This window comes from Corvus brachyrhynchos, unplaced genomic scaffold (assembly GCF_000691975.1).
Source record: "Corvus brachyrhynchos isolate BGI_N302 unplaced genomic scaffold, ASM69197v1 scaffold91, whole genome shotgun sequence".
Lineage (NCBI taxonomy): Eukaryota > Metazoa > Chordata > Aves > Passeriformes > Corvidae > Corvus > Corvus brachyrhynchos.
In genome coordinates, this window is record NW_008236442.1 from 5,502,387 (window position 1) to 5,526,083 (window position 23,697).

Here is a 23,697-nt window from a genome sequence, read left to right on the forward strand (position 1 = left end):
TAAAAAAACCAGTACAAACACAGTGAATTTGTTTCACAGTGACAAGGATGGTCTTGGTGGTGGAAGTCACTGGTTTTTCTGTAAGAAATGACATTGTCAGCCAAAAGTTTAGTTGGGGCAGCATTAGTTGAGCTGGCAGGGAGTGAATTTCCCAGTTTCCCATTAATGTAGATCCCCATGGCTGGGATAATGAATGTTCTCCTTTCACTCACACCCTCAAAGGCCAAGCTCAATAACTTCCAGAGCTGAGTCACCTTCTCCCACTCTGGTTTGTCCCAGGGTAAATCCCAGTGATGCTGACACAACGTCCTGCTCAGAGCAGTGTCGATACCATTAATGATTAAATAGATCCTGGGGCTGATCTGGAAAGAAGAATCTCTTGCTGCAAGCACAGCAGTGAGGGTAGAGGGAGATAAATCAGAGAAGGATGCTGTGTTTACAAGGGAAAAATCAGCACCAGAAGATTCAGCCTGGCTTTCTGTAAGAAAATGGATCTTTCAAAGCAATTCCCACTTTCCTCAGTCTGTCCATTTTGAAATCAGCAGGTGTTTCACCACTGTCTTCACTGACTGTGCTCTTCTAACCCTCTGGAAAATTACAGGACAAACAGAAACACCTTGCTGTTCTCCTGACACTTCTTTATTTCTCAGATGTTCCTGACCCACCAGAAGACCTCCAGCTCTCGGAAAACCAAAACCGGAGCGTTCGACTCTCCTGGAAAGCTGGGGCCAGCCACAACAGCCCTGTTAATGGTAGGAAGGGGTTTTCAGCATAATTTTTGGTGCTGTTCAGAACTGTGGCACATCCTGGTTGTCACAGGACACAAACCCTGCTGATGGCCAGGTTTAATCACTTTATATGACAGTTCATTTGTTGTAAGTTCATTTCCACCCACGCTGTTCACACTAAGTTGGTTTTTTATCTTTTTTCCTTTGTTTTTTGTCTCTTTTCCTGCCCAGAATCAATTATAGAGTTTGAAGAGAACCACTGGGAGCCGGGGAGGTGGCAGGAGCTCAGCAGAGTGCCAGGGGATGACACCACGGCCCTGCTGTCCCTGGCCCCGTATGTGAATTACCAGTTCCGTGTGGTGTCCGTGAACGCCGTGGGCAGGAGCCAGCCCAGCAAACCATCCCTGCGTTATGCAACCCCTCCAGCTGGTAAACCTGGCTCTGGTTTCCCAAATATTAGTATTTTCAGTGTTTTTTGGGGAATATCTGTGCCCTCCCGTGCTCCAGAGGGCGTGAAGATATCAGGGTCGCTTGAACTGCTCAGTGGCAACCTCAGGGATTATTAAAAGTAGGAATTACCCCCAGCTGGTTCAGTGGACTGGAATAACCCTCAGCAATTCTGGTGAGGCAGGTGGCCATTTAAATTGACTGTATTGACTAAAGCAGTGCATTTTCAGAGAGATAATATCAGCTGGATGATGTCTTGTGACAAGCCATGTTCTGATATTATAGATACTAATGAGATGGGAACCCTGCTGGGATGAATTCTTCAGCGACTGGTAAAAAAGAGCAGTCCACAGTTGCACATCAAATGTCCAAGTGTTGTTTTGAGTATTTGATGTGCACTTAAAACAAATCTAAATTTTAATCACCGAACTTGGTGTGCTGCATAAAATTCCCAAGGATGCCAAAAGGAGGAGTCCACACTTCTGGGTTTTCCTACAGCTCCAGCACCCCACTCTGCTGATTTTCCACACTTTGCAGTCCTCCATGGACAAGCAGTCCCTGGAGAAGGGCTGGGTTTACAGGGAGCCTTTCAAGAGCACTGAGCTTGTCAAAAATCTTCATTTACAGAGCATTCACTGGGGCAGAAAATGTCTCCCTGAAAGTCATTTTAGAGGCCAACTGTTCAGCACAGCATTTGCATTCCTTGGCATTTTTTCTCTTTTTTCCCCCATTTACTCCAATTCCAGGTCCTTCAGCTTTTCAGCTGTGTATGTCCCTCTAATGATGCACCTTCTGTTTGCTACCCCCACAGGGAGAAAAATCTCTCCCTCCTAATCCCCCTACATCTGGTGCTCTCAAATCCAAAAGTCACAGTTCCATGTTAGCTGGTGGCTCCAACCAACAGGGGCAGTTAGGAATCCAAACTGCATAAACGCCGTGTTTGGGTCCCATCAGCTTTGCTGATCCAAGTAATTCATCTCATGAATGCTTTTTGTTTAAGTGCCTGTCACTAATAGGGGAATTTCACATCCTTTTTGGCACTTAAATGCTAAGTGCCAATAAATGGGATGTGCAAACTAACCCTGTCACCTGTGTGGTTTCAGCTCCAGATAAAAACCCAGAGAACATCCGAGTCGAAGCTTCCGAGCCCAATGAGATGGTGATGAAATGGGAGGTAAGGCACAATTAGCAAATCCTATAGGAACGACCCTTTACTCTTCTGAAAGGGGAATTTGACTTAAATGCATTCTGGATTTTCAGTATCATTTTCGGTTTCAGAAGACTGTTTCTTATGTCTGACATCACAGGTTATGTAAAAAAATATGGAAGTCCTGTAAAGCATAGTGAGAATATCCCAAAATTTGCTCTTCCCTGCTTCTTGTATGCAAGAAACTGCTTCAAGTAATTGTGGTCTTACCCTGCTCTGCAATTAAAATTACCAGCCAGGCCCAGGGAGGGGAGGGGTGGCTCATGGCTTCTGCCCTTCCAGCCTGGAAGTTTAAAAACACCACAGATCCCTTGTCCAAGAGAATGTGAGTTTGAATTTTTACACCAGGAACTAAAGGAATGTGGATAAACCTCCAAAGCCTGTGATGTGCATCAAAGGAATTATGTGGAAGTCTTGAGTATGGTTTCCAGACTTTGAATTTCCTGGGTTTTAAGCCTCGAGCTTCTGTGCCAGCAGTTGAATTATGTATTCCTTCATTTAGCACAAATATCCACAACTGTGGAAGGAAGCAGGTTTTTGTTGAGGCTGGAATTGCACACAATTTGCATGAGATTTACTCCTCAATCTGCTGCTCCCAGCAAAGAACAACAAATGTTTCCTCAGTGTGGACTCATGGTTTGGGGTATAATTGCATCCAAAAGGAGATGGCCCTCAAGATCCATGGAGCTGGATTTGAGTGGGATTTCTAGCCCAAGGTCAGAGAAGACAGTCCTGCCTCTCAGAAAAGGTTGGACTCAATGACCTTGGGGGTCTTTTCCAAATTCAATGAATCAATGAAATGCAGAGTTTTAGTACGCAGTACAGTTACTGGGAAATACTGGGATGGCCAACACATCTTTGAGCACCAGGAAGTTCATAATCACGGCTTAGACAGGGCAAAAGTGGAAGTGAAAGCTGAGCCTGAAAGGAGAGAATGGGATGGGAAGGCTTTGTTGAATCTTGTTGTATCATTAAAATGTTGTTAAACAGGATATTCATTTATTTCTGGCATTTCCTGTGTGCTTTTCAGAGGAACTGCTGGGCACTGCACATGCTATTTCTGACAGACAAAGGCTGCAGAATGATGTTAATCTGCCTATTTTGGATTAAGAGACCAGCTGAGCTTTAGTGACTGGATTTCCAGCCAAGGATTTGCAGCATTAATGGAGATCAAAATAAGAGTCAAGCAGTTCTACAATTTAACTCTATATGAGAAATCATTTTTTAGGAGGAATTTTTTACTTCTCCAGCTTCTCTTGCAAATCCCATTCCCTGGGATCTGTGCCACAGAGGTGGTGCCTGTGAGAAAGCTGCCCAGTTCCAATTCCTTTGCCACAGACATCCCAAAGGTCCTCAGAGCAGAGCAGATCAGGGGAATTTTTGCAGATCCCCCAAATTTAGGTTTTCCCATGCATGAGGAGCATCAATGGGGCATCACTTTCTGCTGGTGTTTGAAGCTGTTTCCTGTCAGACCTCTTGGATACAAACCAGCTATTATATATTTCATATTTACATATATTTAACCATTATTAAAAGCAGACTATATGATGGGGAAACACCCACAGCTGTTTCAGTGGACTGAAATAAACCCTCAGCTTTTTTGGTAGGGTAGGTGATTATTTAATTTTATTTATTAATGTAGCGCATTTTCAGAGAAATAAACTCAACTTGAGGATGTTTCATGAAAAGCTATTGCTATACATCTCCTAATATTTTATAAATTCATGTTAATTAGCTGGAAGCCCTGCTGGGATGAATTCTCCAGCTGATTGGTAAAAGCAGAGTGGTTTACCAGCAGTTGCATATTAAATGTCCAGGCATAATTTCAAGTATTTGGTGTGTAGTTAGAACAAACCTAAATTTTAATGACCCACCTTGCTGTGCTACATAAAATTCTAAGATAAAATGCAAATTTTATCTCTGCTAAAAGGCACACACATGGCCTTATGCCAAACCATGCAATTTAGTTGTGCTGAAGGCGTGTGGTTTTACATCACACAGGAAAACCTGTGGCAAAACAAAACCTGATGTGTGTAGGATGCAGAAATATGGCTCCTAGCAATTAACCTGGATTTTAATCCAAGCCTTTCACCCTCCTTTCTCTTGAAGTCATGATGTTGTTATTCCAGTCATGTTCAAATTAAAATGACAGCAAAAAGGCAAAGCTTGGGGTTTTTTGCCCCTTTTGCCTCCCAGTGTTCTAAGACACATTCCAGAATTATCCCCCCCCCTTCAGCTGCTGTTCTGTGATTACAGCAAAGGCAGACAAGATCTTTTTTTAACTTTTCCCAGCCGCTGAAGCCCATGGAGAGGAACGGGCCAGGGCTGGAGTACAAAGTCAGCTGGAGGCAGCGGGGCGTCGAGACCGACTGGAACGAGGAGCTGGTGAAGAAACACTCCCTGAGCGTGAGGAACGTCCCCACCTTCGTGCCCTACGAGATCAAAGTCCAGGCAGTGAATAATTTAGGATCTGGCCCAGAACCAAACATCACCATTGGATATTCAGGAGAGGATGGTGAGTGGCAGGAATTTTCCTGTAAAATGGGGGTTTCTTGTGCTGCAGAACTCTCAGGTGGGGAGTGATGGATTAGGCAGCCCAAAGCTGCTGGAATGCCAGTGCTCAGCTTGAGGGGCTCCATGAGGCATGGACATGACCCGTGCTGGGTGCCTGGATGCCAGCCTGCTGGAGCGTGAGGGGTTTTTTTGGAAAGGTCACTTGTGCTCTCATTAATCTCAGTTGTTGGCTTAGTCTGGGTACTTGTTTGAAGGCCACAGTCCATGAGAAGTCTCTGAAGTGTAGCAGTCGTGTCGTACTTGGTGGGAAAAAAAATCTTTGTGTTCTCTGAGGCTTGACCCAACAGTTCAGCACTGTCAGAAGTTAAATATTCTGACAATTAGGGACAAACTCGCAGGCACTGGGTGTTTAAGTGAATTCACAGACAGTGCCACATTCCTGTGTGTGCTGGTGTTACCTTGTCCATGAGTCTTTGAAGAACGCGTTGTCTTCTCCAGCCTGGGTTTCTGTCCCACGGCTTTCCAGGGCTCCCAGCTGGAGTTTCAGTGCTGGAAATGGACTCAGTGGGTCAGACAGGAGAATGCCCACTGCCCACCCAGAGGTGGGAACAGGAAGGTTTGCTGGTGCAGAAGAGCTGGTGAATAGTGAGAACAAGAAGAAAGAAACTCCACAGCATGTTTATTTTCTTTGTCTGTATGTGATGAGTCTAATTTTGTATCTACCAGTGGAAAATCTTCCTTGCAATTCAGTTGTCAGTGGATCAAGGCCTCCTTTTTTCAGGCACTGTAATAACTCTCTGTGTTATGCAGTGATTAAAATCCTACTGTTTAATGAGCTGAGTTGTAAAATGAAATTGATTATAAAGAAAACCTTTATGATTGCCTTCTTGAGTGCTGTGTTAATCATTTTTTTATTCTTCTCACTGCTGTAAGCATTGCTTGAAACAGGAAATCATAAATACTGGTAGAGAAATTCATGTGTCCCAGTGCACATGTATCCCAACCCTCAGCAGAAAACCCTGCAATGGAAAAATAATGTTTATTGGCCCATTCCACCCACTGGATGCAGGTGGAATGGCTTTTTGCTTGCCTGCAGTGAGACTGCGTGAAGTGGCACAGCTGGAGCTGGCACGCCAAGCCCTGGAGCTGTGAACAGCGTGAATCTGGGCTCTTGGAAGAGTCTTTAACACCTGGGACTTTTGTTTTTACAGTTCCAGATGCTGCTCCTTCGGGCGTGTCGGTGGAGGTTGTGAACAGCACCCTGGTCAAAGTCTTCTGGTTTGGGATACCAAGGGACAGAGTTCGTGGGCACTTAAGAGGCTACAAGGTTACAAATTTCTCTATAAATATTTGTATATAGTTGAATAAAGTATTACATGAGTCCCAGATTGCAATCTCTCAATTTTGGGAAGGTGAGAGAGATCATGATCATGCTCAGCCCCATACAACATAATTTGCTACAGAAATCCCAATCTCCACGCAGGTCAGCTGGTGGAAAACAAAAAGCATGCTGGATGGGAAGAGGCATCACCCCGAGAAACACTTCCTAACGTTTGTAGGAGACAGGAACTATGGGATGATTCCTGGCCTGGAGCCCTTCAGTGAATTCCGCTTGACAGTTTTGGCTTTCAACTCCAGAGGAGATGGCCCCGAGAGCTCCCCCGTGGTGTTTGAAACTCCAGAAGGAGGTAAGACAAGAGGAAAATATGGGATGGAGGGACATAAATTGAAATTGTCCTTGTGACAAGGTGAGTTGATTCCTTATTTAAGGTGATTGTAAAAACTCCGCTATTCACAGAACCCTTCACTTGAAAGGGAAGCTGTGGGTGTTGAGCTAAATTGTATCCTCATTTAACAAGAATTTGTAGGGACAGACCTGTTCACTCCTCTGAAAGCTCATCCCTGTGTCTTCCAGTCCCTGAACAACCACGTTTTCTCAGGATCCTGAACTTTGACCAGGACTCGGTCTCTCTGTCCTGGGGACTTCCCAAGAAAGCCAATGGCCATCTCACTGGCTACATTCTGCAGTACCAGATAAGTATGTGCCTTGTTTGCTTTGAGTCTAGAACTGAGGCAGGAGCAGTTAAGGAAAACTCGCTGGTGTGATGTGCACAGAGGCTACCAGAGGGCAGGCTGCCGCCAGCTCCCAGAGCTGAAAGTTTTCCATGCACTTCTCCCAGGGAAGCTCCCGTTGCTGCCATTCCCTGTCGCACATTTATGGGCTGATTCAATTATTTCATCTTGGCAAATTATACCTAATGCAGTGGTTAAAAAGACCCATAAATCGTAGGTGCATTTTACTGAGGTGAAACTCATTTAATACAAAGTGAATTGTGATGAGAGCACTCTGTGAAGCCACATTAATATAGATCTGCACATTATGTCAGGGAGCTTCTCTCCCCCTAAGGTGCCTCAGCAGAAACGCAAAGAACCACCTGAGTCATGGTGTTGAGTAATCCCACTGAAAACAAGCAAGTACCAGGGGATTTCTTTCTTTCTTGCCTAGGAAAGAAATGAGAAACAAAGACAATGTCAGGCAAGACCCAGGAGTTGGCCCAGACTGCCACACCAGTTGTGTGGTGTGGTGATAATTCAATGTATTTTTTATGTTCTTTGAGGGTGGAAAAGGATGAGTCAGTGCCCTTTTTATAAAAAAAACCCACCCATGTGCTTTTCACTTCTCTCTGCTGATAGCAGAACTGCTCAGCTGCCTTTGCCAACAGGGTCTGGAGTCTGGGTCTTCCCTTTGGTTTTGCTGATTACAGGCAAATAGAGTGGATCTATTTACAGAATCACAGACTAGTTCTGGTTGGAAAGGGACCACCGAGGGTCATCTGGGTCATCCCACAGCACAGGAGTGTGTCCAGGTGGCTCTGGAATATCCCCGGTGAGGGAAAAAGTCCACAATCTCCCCGGGCAGCCTGTTCCAGTGCTCGGTCATTACACAGGGAAGTTCTCCCTGATGTCCAGGTGGAACTTCTGGGCATCAGTTTCTGCCCTTTGCTGGGCACCACCAAGCAGAGCCTGGTCCATCTTCTGACCCCTCCCTTCAGATATTTCTGTATATTTATAAGATTCTCCCTCAATTTTTTCACAACCCCTCCTTCAGCTGCCAGCTCTGAGGAGGCAGAGCAGCTCACAGCACACCAACCACCCTCTAAGTTGCTGGTAAAAGTTTGCAGATGTTTGGAAGCGAAGCAAGGAGCAATTCATAGATATTTAATGATCTAGGAGACAGTCGTTGTTACCTCCCACTCAGGCTGTGCATACATGCAATCAGAGAGCTTTTCAAGAGCAGTAATAGCTCACCAGCCGCCGCGAGATGCACACGGAGGACGTAAATCCCGTTTTAACACCGGCAGGAAGGGCAGATACACTCATCCAGCCTCCCTCCTTCCCCCTCCCTGCGGAGTGCTCCCTCCTGGCGGTGCTCAGGACACGTTTCCTGGCTCTGACCGAGGTGCTCTTCCCTTGCAGTCAACGAGACGCACGAGGTGGGCCCCGTGAGCGACGTGAGCATCACCAACCGCTCGACGCTGAGCTGGCGGCTGGCGGGGCTCAGCCCCAGCACCAAGTACAAGTTCTACGCCAAGGCCTGCACGGCCAAGGGCTGCGGGAAGGCGGCCACCGAGGAGGGGCTGACGCTGGCCCAAGGCAGTAAGTTCACACAGTCTGCTTTGGTGTGGAGGAGCTCCACCCATTGTGGACAAACCTAGCGGGAATAATCCAGGCTTGGCGTTTCCTTTGTAGTTAGGGGGGATGGATTTGTTTTCCTTGCCTTGAGAGCAGTCAATGGGACTTTTTAATGTGGCCGTGGTGTTTTTCAGGAAGGCAGAGCTCGTCTGTTTCCTTTTGCTGTGCAATCCTATTTCTGTTCCCACCCACCAACTCCTTAAGCCATGCTGGAATAAGTGAGTTGCTTTCAGGCATGAACAGAAAATTGAAGATACAGCTAATCTGTTCTCAATAATATTATAAAAACAAATTCTGCCCATGCATGAAGGTGGGGGACTGCCAGCAGCATCAGGGGCAGCTGTTTGACATGGAAAATCCAGATAACCATAAAGTTGACTGCATTTGCTCCATTATTTATGATTATTTTATCAGAGACCAGGAGTGAACATTTGTGTGCCACTTACACCCTGTGCTGAAACACTGATGTTCAATGATTTAAAGGAAAATCCCAAGCACTCCATGATGGCTCATCTTTCAGCTGAAATGAAATAAAATGTACTGTGCTCAGCAAGTCTGAGAACTCCACAATACCGAGGAGCAGCTCCTTGGTATCAATCAGAAACCATTGCTGTGCACTTACCCCAGGGAAGGAGAAGAGAATGTGATAAGCAAAAGAGTCTTGGCCACATCATTTTTAGCAAAGATAACAGTCTGCAGCAATGTTGATGTAAAATAGAAAAATGGTCCATGCGCTGTTGGACTTCTAAGTTGCAGAATTCTTTTCAGTTACTGGTAAAACAGTTGAAAAGTGCTTAAAACCATTGTGTCCCAGTTCAAGATCCAGTCAGGAACTGCCATTTGTTCTCTCAAGCAGTAAAACTCCTCAACTCTCTTGTGGCCTCCAGTCTCACTGTAGGTTACAGGTACTCACCTGGCAGCAATTATTAATCACCATGATACAGAATTTATTCCTCATTAAGGAAAGAAAAAGGTCTTTTTTTTTCCAAGCTCAGAATTGACCATATTTCCCCTCATTAGTTGCCTTTTCTGGCCTTCATTGGGCGACCAGAATAACATGTTTGACTCCTTGAAAGTGTGTAACTTCTTGGAATAACCTTGTCAGGGTTTATGAGATGTTGGCATTCATTTTGTTCTCTTTCTTTACTTTCCTAAACTCTGTTTCAGCAGTGGCAACACCTGATTCTTGTGAAATATTCTTAGACTAGAGTAGTATAATTAATAAAAGCTGCAAGGGTTCGGTTCCATGATTTATGTGTGCTCCTTGGTGCTTCTCAAGCCACCCTAAATTAGGGCACTGCATCTGTCACTGAGGTGCCATTGGAGTTCTGTGTCATTATTTGCTGGCTAAATTGTTCAGATATTTTTCACCTAAACATGATAGGCTGAAAAAAAAATCATGCTTTTCACTGACCTTCTTGGGGTTTTAAGCTGTGGTTTGGGGACTGAGGCAATTGCTCAAAATTAAAACAATCTCTCTTTTTGAAGGAGGAGAGTGATTTCAGAAGTCAAAGTTGATAATTTCAAATGACCCACGTAAATGACAGATATAAAATGTGGTGCCCTCTGAAATGAAACTCCGTGATGGAGCACTCCACGTTTCTTTGGGGGTTGATTCAGTGATTCTATAACACTCTGTTCCAGTTTAATAATAAACCCATAAAGCTCCTGTTGTTCATTTTAAGGCTTTAGAAACTTCCACTGCTGCAATTCAGCCTTTGCTGTGGGTATTTCAGAATTTCACAATGCATTCTGCCAGGAAAGTGAAGATGTTGAGGTGGCAGCTCTGGATTCATTCACATTTTGGTTATTTTTACTTGATCTCCGTCACTGCTGTTGCTTTAATTTATTTGCAGTTATCCCTGCTACCACTGTCTGGAATTAGAAAGAAAAGGGAATATCTTTATTTAATATGTGAGGGGATTTGTGTAGCATCACTGAAAACAAATCTGTGCAGGGAAAATAACTCAGATATGAAACCCTGATAGGCAACCTAAGATGTTTATTATTTCATGATAAAATACTCTGGACAATCATGAAGAACCTGAGCAAAAGGGAATTTGGATTGTATTGAAAAATAAATAATAGTTTGATTTCTGTGGTTTCATCTTGGTTTCACTCCACAGAAGAAGGTATGTTGTTCTTAGAAAATGATTATAATCTCTGTCTTCGTATTTTCAGGCACTATTTCTTAAATGACCTCCAAACTAATTAATTTTCCCCTTGAAAATGTCAACTTCCCCAAGATCATTAGCCCTCAGAAACATAACACAAAATAATGCTCTTACAGAAGTGAAAAGATTAATTTAATGTAGCAGCCCTTCTTTAACACAAAGCTCCTTTTCATCTTGTCACCAGCGTTGCTCAGGGATTGCCAAACACGTATTACATGTTGAGAATTATCATTGTGTGTTCAGAAATCCAAGCATTAATGAGAAATTCATCCACATGAAGCCACAGAGTTGTAGGTTTATTCTCCAGAGAAGCCAGGAAATAGAAGTTTACCAGTTTCATTATATTCCAGTGGCCGTTGACATGTAATTCCCAAAGGCTTTTGGAAAATCTTAGGGAGAGGCTCCTATCCTTCAGGACCATTTGGAACAAGACATGGGGGTTTAGCTCTCTTTTGCCATAGGCACAGTGGAAAAGGAATAATAAAATGCCTTTCCCATATGCAACCACTGGTGCTGTTGGCAGCAAACCCTATTTGCTCAGAATCAAGAAAATCTAATGAAATTGGTGAAAATTTCTTGATCACCGCCTCACCTATAAATTCTTCTCAACAAACTTTACAGGTTTGCTAATCTCTGTAGCCTAAAATAATCCAAATTTAACATGAAATACCTGCTGCACTAAAAAAGTCCTGAAAATAAAGGATACTTGTGATGCATATTTATACATTTTTAATAGCCAGGCAGCAGGGTAAAATTAATAAAAGTTCAACTTTGCATTTATTGCAGCAGATGTATTTAGACAGGTATGGTCATAAATTAAGATGCTGCCCACAATTAGTACTTAGCTCTTAGACTGCCAGGGTTTTTTTTATAAGTATATTTTCTAACAGATGTGCTAACTTTTGGAGAACACTCTGGAAAGTCTTTGGGGGTGATTTCTATTGTTTTTCCCTATATACCATAAGCTCCTATAAAAAATGTGTGTTCCGTTCTCCTCATAAATCTTGGAGCCCAGTAGGAATATTGTGAAATTGCAGTTCAGTGTTTAATGTTCATGCAAGTCCCGTGGTGGGACTGATAAATAGTGGGGGAAGATGAAAAGTGCTGGTGATACGCCTTTATTACTAATGCTCCTTCTCCCTTATTGGAGATTAAAAACCTAACCCAACTGCTTTCAATTTTCTGCAGCTAATTCCTGCAGCTTTCAGTATGTTCCTGGCCTTCCCGAATGTGGAGCTTTTCCTTATCTGTGTGTCTTTGCTTTTATTTTTCAGGAGGCCACAGTGCTTTTTCTATTCCAGCCACCAAACTCACCCCCGTTAGCAAAGCTTTCTCCTCTGTAGGGCCCATGTCGAGTGTGTCACACAGACCAGGAAGAAATGGCATGGAAAGAAACCTCATAATCACCCAGCACTGGACACCTGTTCTGAGTTTTAAAGGAAAAAAAGTGTTTTGGGCTAGGAGATGATAAATGGAGAGCTGTTGGTAAATCCCCAGTGCCAGGTCAGGCTGGGCTCATCCTCATCTCAGGATGTCCATCCCAGCCCTGAGCTGCTCCATGTGCCAGGGCAGTGGCAGCTGCAGCATCAGACAGAGCTGAGCAATAAGTGGACAGAAAAAGGGGTTTTTTGAGCCATCTCACTTCCCTCTTCTGCTTCTCTAAAGAGCTGATGGTTCAGAAAGAAGAGGCTGCCACAAGCTGGGAATGAGTAGGAGGCAGAGTGGGACTGGTTAAGTTGGTTTAAGAATATGCACCACAAACCACCTACCAGGAGCTCAAGGTTTAGGATTTGCTTCCCAGGAATTCAGGAAAATCCTTCCTGAGGAGGCTGGTGGTGTGAACACTTCGGATCATGTGGTTATCATGTCACACACAAGTGTTATATGATATTTAACAGACACTGGGTTGAAGGTTCATGTTCATTCCTGTTCCTTTATGGGTAATATTCCCATTTTTCTGATGCCTTGATTTTAGACCATGTAATTAAAACGTACCTGTGGTATCCTGTTGCTTAATTTGCAGTTTGATTAAAAACTATAGCTGGGTTTCACATACTTCATTTAGCAAAAATTGCCGATGGATGGATTAATTTATGCTAATGAGCTGTGCTTCAGTATCAGCAGTGTTTCAGCTGGATGTGTTGTCTCTGGGTCCCAGTGGTCTGCTAATTTAACTGCTTATTGTAACACATGGAGAGTTGCCTTGAAAAACTTATCCTGAGCTGCTGCTTTTACTGTGCTTGGATTTATCTTAATCTGTTTTCTTGTTTTCCCTTCAGCTGTCAACTCAGCCTTAATCTCCAGCAGCTTCTTGCTTTGCTTATTTACTACTTGAAGTATTAATGATCATTGTTCTCCTGTCAGTGCTAATTGGCCAAGAGGTTTCCAGATTATTCTTTGTGCTCAAGATGTAGTTTGGATGGCTGTGGACAAAACAGGCAAATCAGGCAACTGACAACAATTCAAGAATTATTTTTATTAAGTGCAGCCCCCCCAAATTTCTCCTGCCATCGAGGACAGGGACACTCCCACGTTGTAAGAGATCCTTCCATGTCACACACAGTTCTGAATTTGCTGAGCAGGCTGTTCATGTCCAGGCAGTGATTGTCAACTGCTCTAATGTCGTTGTTCCTGATTTCCACAAGAGCTGTTGTGAAAAATCTTATTTAATGCCCCACAATCTGAATGCATTCAGGGGTTACAGGAGGTCTTTTGCAAGTAGCAAGGTTCCAAAACCAGAGCTACTGGAATTCCCCTTCTCCTAATCAAATATTAAACTCATCAGCAACACTTAAATGCCTAAATATCCATTGACAGGCAAATTGTTTAGTTGTTTCTAAACCAGTGCTTTGTGCAGGCACTGTGGAATTTGAAAGGCCACAGAAAATCACTGTCAGGAGAGCAGCGAGTAGAAATCCCGCTGTTAATTTTTTCTGGGAGACATATAAGATTCCATATCCAGCTAACAAGCTGTCTGTGCTTCCCTGCTGAGTTCAGTTCAATGGGAGCAGCATCAAACCCCAGATTATCCATACAAAGCAAGCCCGTTTGCAAGCTGGAATTTTTTAAGCACGCATTAGTTAGAGCAGATCCATAATCCCCCATCAATATTAGCTTCCATCCTGGGAGATGTACAAACCCCTTCCTAAACATCAGCATTACTCCAGTCTGCTGTTGATTTCATCTGATGGAACAACAAAAATCAAACAGGGGATGTTTCAGGGTTTTTGTTTTGCTTTGGAAAATCAGATTGCCTGATGCCAAATGTTTAAAATGATGTGTTGTATTTGTCTGTTATTTGTAGCTGTGCATTTCCTAGGCTTTTTTTTTTCCATGAATGCCATTAATCCCTATGCCTTGAATGTGTGCATTCCGTAGGTAAAGGGAGCAGCAAGATTTCAGACGCACTAAAGCCCACCCCAAAGTTTCAGCCCAGCGAGGCCCTTGAGCCTGGCACTGAGTACACAATCCGCCTAGTGACTAAGAACTGGGTGGATAACAATAGCATTTTTGAAGATGTAATTGAGACCAGGGGGAGAGGTGAGACACAAAGCCCTTCGAGGTGCTGAACGTTTGTTGTGCCGTGTGATTCGATGTCGAGGTTCCATCTCGTGCAGTGTGAGTGTCCCAAACTCATCGTTCTGTGCTGTGGGGTTGAGGTTGGCCCTTGCAGTTGAATCCCGTGGGAGCACAAACACATCCCAGGTCCTTGGCTGAGCCTTGTGCGTTACACCAGCCTGGAAGAATCCCAAACCTTTACAAACCTGAGAGGGGGCAGCTGTGAAAAAACCCATAAGTGGCCGGTTTGGTGATTTGCACGTATTGGGGGCACTTTTACCTCTCTCTCTTTCGCAAAACAGCTTTTGCATGAGAGGCTTAACAACTCTGTGCTCGGCTTTGCTGTGTGGTGCTAATCCTGTGAGTCAACTGCTCTCTCAGAGCCACCTTGCCAAGTGTCTGTGTCGTGCCTTGTCACCTGCACGCTCCCCTCCAGTCCCAAATGTCACACTCTGGACACATCCCTGCCTCTCATTGAAGTTAACACCATAAATAGCGATAGAGTGATTCCATTAAGATCCAGTGAAGAACGTGATGTGTTGGTGTTACCGTGGGGTGCTGCCCTTTCCCTCTGATTAATTTTCTCCCTTTTTCCTCCTCTCCCATCTCCCCAAGCCTACGCTGGCATTTACGATGGGATTTCCACCCAGGGCTGGTTCATTGGGCTGATGTGTGCCATCGCCCTGCTCACCCTGCTGCTGCTGACGATTTGCTTTGTCAGAAGAAATAAAGGAGGCAAATATTCAGGTAAATGGATTTATTGTCCTTTCCCTGTGTTCACATGTTAATGACCAACATCCTTCAGAGTTTGCTCTCTGGGGGCCGCAAGGCCGCGAGCACAAACATCCAATTAGGATTTGTAGCTTTTGATAAATATCCACGGAGGGGATTTTAATGTATGTAAGTGGAGCTGTGCTCTCTGGGTGAGGCAGTGCTGTGTGCTGCTCAGAGAGCCTGCGAAGGCCTTTCCCAGCACTCCTGGAATATTCCAGCATTTAATCCAGCTGTGGGGCCAAGATCCTTGCTGGCAGGGCTCTGCTTTCCACCTGGGAACTGCTGCTGGACACACGGACAGAACTTCCACAGGCAGCTTAATAATGGAATATTTTGCTAAAAATTAACTCTGTAATTTTCCAAGCAGTGAGTAAGGATTTAAGTGAATGTATTGATGTAGAAATCTGGTTGCCCAGAGAGGTGGTGGCTGCCTCATCCCTGGCAGTGCCCAAGGCCAGGTTGGACATTGGGGCTTGGAGCAGCCTGGGATAGTGGGAGGTGTCCCTGCCCATGGCAGGGGGTGGGATGGGATGGGCTTTAAGGTCCCTTCCAACCCAAACCATTCCATGATGCTATAAATACTTGCTTTTAATAAATTAGGGAATGGTCCCAAACTCTTGGAAGCTCACAGGTTGTGTCCAGCCAACTCCAGGCCAGGCTGGAGGTGATTGCAGATGGTTTTCCCATTACCCCTGGGAAAAGAAAAATCCATGGCAGAACACAACACAGAGATCTGTCCTTTATTTTATTTGCACAGTGAAAGAAAAAGAAGATTTGCATCCAGATCCTGAAGCTCAATCAATAAAAGATGAAATCTTTGGGGAATATAGGTAAATAGGACCTGCTTTCACAAGCCTTTGTGTTTCTTGGGGTTTTGTTTCTTTCCAAATGCCATCATTATTTGGGACATTTTATGGCATGCAATTAATGCTGTTTTTCATTTTCAAAGCAAACCTCATAGGAGTGGATAAGAGTAGGAATATCAAGGTATTCAATCCATCCAAGCTGGGATATAAGGAAATGTTGATGTATTGATGATTTTTTTCACTTTTTTTTTAATTAGCATTGTATGAATAATGTAAATATATATGATACTTTGGGGTCATGCTGAAAAGCCCACTGAAGTCAACAGATAGAATTCTATTCTTCAGTGGGTTTTTGAAACTTAGACCCAAATCATGTAATAATGGGGAATGGTCATTTTGGGGAAGAAAACAAAGAAAAGTTTGAAATATGGTGAAAAACACCAAAAACCCAAACAAACCTCACTACAGAAATCTCTGTAGGAGAATTGAAATAATCACTTTGGCTGCTTTAAAATAACTAAAACTTAAAGCAATATGTAATTGTGATATGAAGGAAAGGACATAATTACAAGAACCATGCTGGAGAACTGGTGATGCTGGCCTTAAGGGCACAAAATTGCTGTTGAAATCCCACTTATATATACTACATTATTTGTACTGGAGTAGGGCTTTTTTTTTTCTGCATAATTTCATCTTTATTTAATTTTTAATGCTTTCTAATGGGACAAATATTTAGAAAGGTAAGAAAGCCCTGAGGTTAATAACTTTGACCCCCTCCTTTCCCCCCAAAATCCAAACTTGTCTTTTTTTTTCTGAGGACAAATGCCCTGTGCAGAAAAGTAACAATTTTTTTCTGTGTTGATTATGCACAAATTGAGTCCATCCTGAAGAAGTGAATTTCAGGTTCATTCCTCTGTCCTTCCTTAGATAACATTGCCAAAGATTTGACACTGAGTTGGCATCAGCAGCAAGGGCTGTAACTGAGTAATTATGTCCCTAATCCAGAGGCCTAATTTAGTTTTTTTGTGTAATCTTTTAATGTTTTCCCAGTTCCCCCCAATGTCCTGTTCAGGCTGTTCCTGTTGCTTGTCTGTGGTGCCATTAGGAGGAAAGGCGAGCAAAATTCCCCTTTTTCCCTGAATTTTGGTGGTGGGGCTGTCCTTTCTCCTGGAATTTTCACTGAACAGAGACTGCAAATGCAGACATTCATTCTGCTTTGGTTTGGGTTCCTCCCCTTTAGCAGAGGCAAACTCCAGTGAGATAAACTGCAGTAAAATAAAACAACAGCAGAAAAAAGGGGGAAAGCACCTTTATTGGTCATTTGAACTCAAAGAGATGCTCCCAAAGCAGTGGCACATGACCCACTGGTGTGATATCACTTCACCCACCCAGCTCACAAGGAAAATTAAATAAATACTCCCTGAATGTTGTCCACTGTTCTGTAAAATGAAAAGTGTCTCTCTCTGTGAGGTGCTGAACACTTAACCTCAGCCCTGATGGCTGGAACAGACCCCTGAAATCCCTTCCAGCATTCCCTTTTCCTTCCCCTTTCCTTTCTGTCCGTCCTGTCTGCCCGAGGCAAAAAGGGAAAAAAACCCAAATAGATGGGTATTGATAATTGCCTGTTAACCAAAAAAATTGTTGGAATTATGACAAAATCCTGTGTGGGGAAGTCCAGGTGCACCAGGGCAGGACTCACAGGTCAGATCATCCTCACTGTTCCACCCACGTGTGTCCCTCACTCCTCCCTCCTGCTGCTTCCCTTCCCAACCCAAGGGCAGTTTCCCTCCTGGCAAGTGAAAGCCGGATTTTTGGAAAGGCCTTTCTTTATTTTGTAGTGACAGCGATGAAAAGCCGCTGAAAGGCAGCCTCCAGTCACTTAACGGGGACATTAAAGCCACTGGAAGTGCTGATAGTCTGGTAGATTATGGAGAAGGGGAGCATGGCATGTTCAATGAAGATGGTTCATTTATTGGAGCTTATTCTGGATCTAAGGAAAAAGGATCAGTGGAAAGCACTGGGAGTTCTACGGCAACTTTTCCTCTCCACGCCTAAAATGATTGGTGTTTAATTGTGATATTTATCCTGGGTAGCTCTCCACAGTCACCACATGTGCTCGGGAGCAGGTTGCCAATTGAGCCAGTCAGGAAAAATCCTGACATCCAGGTAATACAAAAACGAGTCACTGCCACTAAAAGATGATTTCTCCATGCTAATTTCTATGTGTTTCCTTCTCAATAAAACAAAAATCATTCTTTACACGATGTGTAAACCCTCTGAGCAACCCAGAGTTTCTCAATGGTGCATCTGTATCCTTACCTGCTGCTCCAGGTGTTCCTTAGGCTTGGAATATGTTTCTCTGTGTAGGATTTTTTCCCTGTATCGCTGTGTGTGGAATTCCCTTATGGCCTTGATTTTAACCTCGAGGTTGTGGCACAAACAAAACCAACAGGTTACTCTGCAAAGTGACACAATGAGGGAAGAGAGAATTGAAACGACCAGAGAAATATATTCTATATATTGTATAATTTTTCCTAAAGAATTAAACCCCTTTGTGTATGATACTCAAAAAACTGTTTTAGTGGTTACAGCTGACTTAATTACCAATATTTAGAGATGCAGCTTCACCCACAGCAAAGTGTGGGTGAAGCTGCTGCCCAGTAGCTGGCACTATTTCCTTAAATAAGTTAAGCTGCAGCTCTTTCCTGTGGCAAGGCAAAACAGGGTTCCCATCCACCATCACTCGAAATATTTTCATTTTTCCCCAGCTGCAAGCTGCATTTCTGAGCAAACTCCTTGGTGTCTGTCTCATATCTGTATATTTGTGAGCTAGCAAACATCCCGTGGAGACGTTGTACATATGATATTAATATTGACACAAGTCCAGAGCAGCCTGGTTTTATTTTGAACTGAGACATGTTGCTAGCATGGGTCTGTATAGCTGCGTAGGAATGACTAGAATTGCTTCTCAGTATGGATTTGGACCAGCAGAATTAGTTTTCAGATGGAGTTGTATGTTTAGGAATCATCCAAACCTCACACCATTCAAGCATCACCTAAACTGGACCTACCTGACTTTCAAGAGTTCATTTATTTTCAGCCTATTCACTGTTAAATAAACAAAGGCAAAAGCAAAGAGAAAATATTATGGTAGAGTTTCTTTTCTATTTTGTTGGCTGAATGCTGGTTTAAATCTGGTTCTTTGCCTCTCCAACACTAACTCAGCCGAACTGTACAGCACATTTTTTTGGTCTTTTTGTATTGGAATCTCCTGAATCTCTTTTTAATAGCATTTTTATTTCTGAATCTGCTTGTTTGAGTAGAGCATCAATGTGGCTTCGTTTCTTCTTGCACTTCCAAATGGCTGCCACTCCATTATAAAGGTTTTTAAGTAGTTCCTGCAGGAGGAATAGATCCTAAAAGCTGTTTGGCATCCTGATAGCAATTAGGCAAATATCCCCAATGGCTCCTTCATGTGCTCCATGATTTCAATGGAAGGAAGAGAGGAAGCAAGAATTACTCCCGTGGTTCTGAGTTCCCAGCAAGGGCTACAGTGAAGCCCAGGGAAATGCAGCTTTTTCCCAGTGGGAAGGCTGTGGATCACACACAGGGCTCCCCTCAGGCTGGGGCTGCTCCTCAGAGCTTGGCAGTTTCTGGAAGCCTTTGCTGCTCGATGCTTCTGCTTATCTGTGCCTCTTCTGGGGTTTTTAACAGGAGTTTTCAGGGCTTTTCATGTAACCTCTTTTCGGGAAAAGCAAACCCCAAAGAGCCACCCCAAAAGCTCCATTCAGGCTGTGCCTGTGAGTATAAAATGAGTGGAAATCTGCCCTCAATCAAAAATCATTGCATGCCATGGCAATGACCCACATCGTTCACTTTTTATAAAGTTATATTTTCTGTATTTTGTTCAATCCAAACACTGAAAAGTCCAAAAGCCTTTTATTTAATTCTGGGGGGGAAGTAATTTTCCAAAGAAGGGAGTGCACAATTAGAGAAATGTGAAAATTGGCATCTCATGAACAGAGACATTTCCCAGCAGCATCTTTATCTGCTGACTCGTGTCTGCTGCAGCCCAAACCAGATAAAATCTAAGAACTGATTAGCCTTGTGACAATCTGCTGCTTGCTTTGGGCTGGTTTTAGTGTGTTTCTTTTAGGAATCATCTGCAATGATCAAAGGTCTTTGAAAAGGGAACAAAATTAGGGAATAAAATTGGGGTGGCTTGAAAAAGGAACAAAATTAGGGAATAAAATTGGGGTGGGCTCCCCCAAACCCTCACGCTGGGCTGGGGGGGCTGTGCCTGCACACACCCATCCTATCTTCCTGTGGGTCACTGCAGATAAAGCAGACCCCTCATCCCAGAAAACGCCTCTGTTGAACAGCCCCAAATTTCAGACCATATCAGTGAGTGTCAGATGATCCTGTGATGGATGTAAATCCCCTGTGCAGCTCTTGCTGCCGAGGTGTTTGTGCCATCCCTGTGCTGTGCTGCTCAGCCGTGCTGCTGGCGCCGCTTTTCCCACTCCAATTTTAATTCACAGCCCTAAATCTTAATGTTGGTGTTCCACGAGGCCTCAGGATCTAAAAATCAAACAGGGAGGAAAAGATGTGCGATGGAACCTGGATTTCTGAACATGGATTTTGAGGAATATGCCCAATGAATATTAAACAAGTGGCTCAAACTCCCAGGAAATCTCACTCACCTGAGCTGTTTTCTCTTCCCCAGTCATTTATATTCCTTTTTCTCTTGCACTGGGATGTTTTCTGCTGTAAAGGCACCCTGGAAAGTGCAGGACATTGGTGGTTTTTTAGAGATTTTTTTTCAAAAGTAAATCAACAGAGCAAGCTGAGGTTTTCCTGAGGAGTTTTTTGTCATTGCAAGGAGCTGGGCTGGGGTTTTGTCTTGGTCTGTGACAGATGAGAGGAAGTGTGACCACGTAGCTCAATAAAATGTGCCACCAATTGTCCCTGAGTTGGAAGGGACCCACAAGGTCATCAAAGTCCAGCTCGTGGCCCTGCACAGGACAGCCCCAAAAATCACACCCTGTTCTGAAATAGTGCACTGAGTATTAAATCCTTTGAGCTCCTTTGTTTGGGATTTTTGGGGATTTTTTTTTTTTTTCCTCTGGCCAGGAGTGTTTATTAAAATCACCTGCCGGAAATCTGTGGTGAATTCATTAATTAATACCTAGCAGGGAATTCCAGGCTGCCTGCTGGGAGGAGGAAGTCCAGGCATGGGAGCAGAACAGGGAGTTACCAATTACGAGTTATCCCAGGCCATGGCTGTGCTTGGGTTCCGTTTGGTTCTGACAGCTCAGGACATTTTGCCTCAGTCCAAGTGTGAGAGGGAAAATGACACTTTCAGATTTGAAATCCCAGTCGACCCCGGATGTAATTCTAACCAGCAGGGAGGAAGCATTTCCCTGGCCCCATGGATCCGGGTTTGGGGATCTAAGCAGCCTCTGGAAGAAGAGAGGGATGGGTCTTGCTGACAAAGTTGTGCAGTTTTGACTGTGCATGAGATTAAACAAATAAAATCAGCTCTTCCTAAATAATGGGAAAAAACCCCTCTGTCCTTTCTCCCAAGGGAACTGTTTGAATTCCCAGAGCAGCATAATATTGATTTGGTGTGGATTAATTTTTCTCTAATTTATATATATATATTTATATGTAAAAATGTAATTACACAATCAAGAACTTCCAGGAACAGCACCAGCTTCCTTCTTTGGCAAAATTAGGGCATCCAATCTCATGGCTCTGCATTCCAGCCAGTAAAAATACAGCACTGGGCATCCAAGCCCTGCTGGGGCTGGAATGTTAGGAAGAGCAGAATTAGGAATCAAATCAGAAAATGGCTTTCCCCCTCTGGATAAAATCGTGTGTTCATGTATAAAAAATTAAAAATTGTAACTCACATCTTAAATGGATCTAATTAGCAAATCATTTAATGACTGATATTTGTTCTGCTGTGTCCACATTACACCAATTCCAGTGAGTAGCTCTTTTCCTGGTAACTGCTTCCATTGACTGAATGGCTCCAATCCAGTGCATGAGAGGTTTTCATCAAAATTTTCAGGCCAATATCCTTTTTGAGATGAAAACAAATAGTAGCACAATCTTCCTATATTAAAAAAAAAAACAAAAACAACCAAGGTGGGGTTTTTAAACAGTAATTCCACATTTTGTAAAGAAAACTTACGAAAAATATTTACTGCTCCTTGAGCTTCCGAAATGAAACCTCAGCATCATTTTTCATAGCCATGATATTGCAGATGAGAGGTGTATTTAGGTTATTTTACTCACCTGTAAGAACAGATAGAAAGAAAGGAAATTCTTCCTGGAGAATTGCCTTTGTTTGCCAATGGATCACGCCCTCGGCTGCACCTCTGTCAATGTTGATGACAAAATAAAAAGGTACAAACCACGCTGGAGTAGCAGGACATGTTTACATTGCAGCTCTGGATCTCTCATGTAAAATCTCAAGTGATCTGCACTGATTTGTTCTGTTTTCAGGCAGGAGCCCCTCGGCGGGTTTGAGCCAAAGCATTCTGTCTGTTCATTTTTTATTGTTATGGTTCTGACTTTAAACAAGAGACTTTGTAATTTCATGAGAAAAAGATCGAAGCAAATGTGGTGTCACCATCACAATGTTACATTTTTGGGGAGCTAAATGTTAGTGTGCATTGATTAAAGTTTAGAGAAACGTGTTGTACCGTAGTTGCTGTTTGTACCACGCAGATGTGCACGTATGGTTTGAAAAGATATTTTCATTTTACATGAAATACAACTTTGCTAATAAAAGTTTGACTTGATGTAATCTTCAAAAGCCTTGGCTGTGATCTGCACGTTTCTCTTTTGTTTGATTGGGGGGTTTTGTTTGATTTTTTTTCCACTTGACACTGTTTACTTGCTGGGAATCTGATTTAATTGTGACTCATAGACTTCTCTAGGCTGTGGTCTGTGGGGTTTTTTTGGTTTCACACCAAGGCTGAGCTGCCCTTGGCTTTCACTGGGAGTTTTGGACACCATGGACCATCAGCCCTCTAGATAGGACACCAAAGCAGGATGAAGCTGACCTGCAAACACCCTGAATTCAAATTCCTCATTGATTCCATGTGATCCTGTCCTGGACCAAACTGTCACCCTGTGTATTGTTAGCATCTCTCACATGCCTTTTTCACCCTATTAACAGCACAAAACCTCCCAGCACACAGAGTTCCTACTCCTCTTCATTAAAGGTCACCAGAATATTGGTAATTTTTATAAATATCCAGGCACACACAAACCCAATAAAACCTTCTGTTGTTGTTTTTTAGGGAAAACAACACTTATGCTTAAAGACTGAAATCTCTATGTATCCATTTTATAGGAATTTAGCAAATGTGCTTTGTTTGCCAAGGAAAACACCTCAGTTCTTTTGTTATTCTCTCCCCATCCCCAATATTTGGTGTTCTGTGGTTAATTCTACTCTGTCCATGGGGAGGGTTCTGCAGGTGAACACAAATTCACCCTCCTGACACCTGGAAGAGCCAAACTGAGGACTCATTAAAAGCCAGCAGACAAATCCATGGCAGCTGATACTGCTGCAAAATCGGGGTTTTTTAATGTATTTAACAGGAATCTGAAAGATCTGGTTGACGCTCAAGTGTGTTGAGCATCACACTTGATGCTGGTGTGGCTTTTGTGCTGTTTTGAGTGTATTTCATTGAAACATTCTGTGCTATTCAGAGCGTATTTCACTGTACTTTAGTGAAAGAAAGTCTCCTTTTTGCCCCCTGTTTTTAGCTGCTTCACTT

The 23,697-nt window shown here is 43.4% G+C and overlaps 1 protein-coding gene across 7 annotated transcripts in view; it reads left to right on the forward strand.

Moving 5' to 3' along the window:
• CHL1 (cell adhesion molecule L1 like) overlaps window positions 1–22,727 on the forward strand; it is a 105,478-nt gene extending 82,751 nt beyond the window's left edge. For 4 of the 7 annotated variants that reach the window (XM_017747245.1, XM_017747247.1, XM_008643619.2 and 1 more), the window contains 12 exons: window positions 651–752; window positions 960–1,157; window positions 2,279–2,349; window positions 4,675–4,897; window positions 6,108–6,223; window positions 6,380–6,584; window positions 6,812–6,934; window positions 8,374–8,553; window positions 14,142–14,303; window positions 14,937–15,068; window positions 15,853–15,925; window positions 17,740–22,727. In XM_017747245.1, coding sequence (XP_017602734.1) covers window positions 651–752; window positions 960–1,157; window positions 2,279–2,349; window positions 4,675–4,897; window positions 6,108–6,223; window positions 6,380–6,584; window positions 6,812–6,934; window positions 8,374–8,553; window positions 14,142–14,303; window positions 14,937–15,068; window positions 15,853–15,925; window positions 17,740–17,956 — 1,802 coding nt within the window. In that variant the 3' untranslated portion in view covers window positions 17,957–22,727. Of the gene's footprint in view, window positions 1–650; window positions 753–959; window positions 1,158–2,278; window positions 2,350–4,674; window positions 4,898–6,107; window positions 6,224–6,379; window positions 6,585–6,811; window positions 6,935–8,373; window positions 8,554–14,141; window positions 14,304–14,936; window positions 15,069–15,852; window positions 15,926–16,637; window positions 16,642–17,739 lie in introns of all 7 variants that reach the window. The other 3 variants (XM_017747249.1, XM_017747248.1, XM_017747250.1) reach the window with 3 other exon arrangements.
• The last annotated feature ends 970 nt before the right edge of the window (window positions 22,728–23,697 follow it).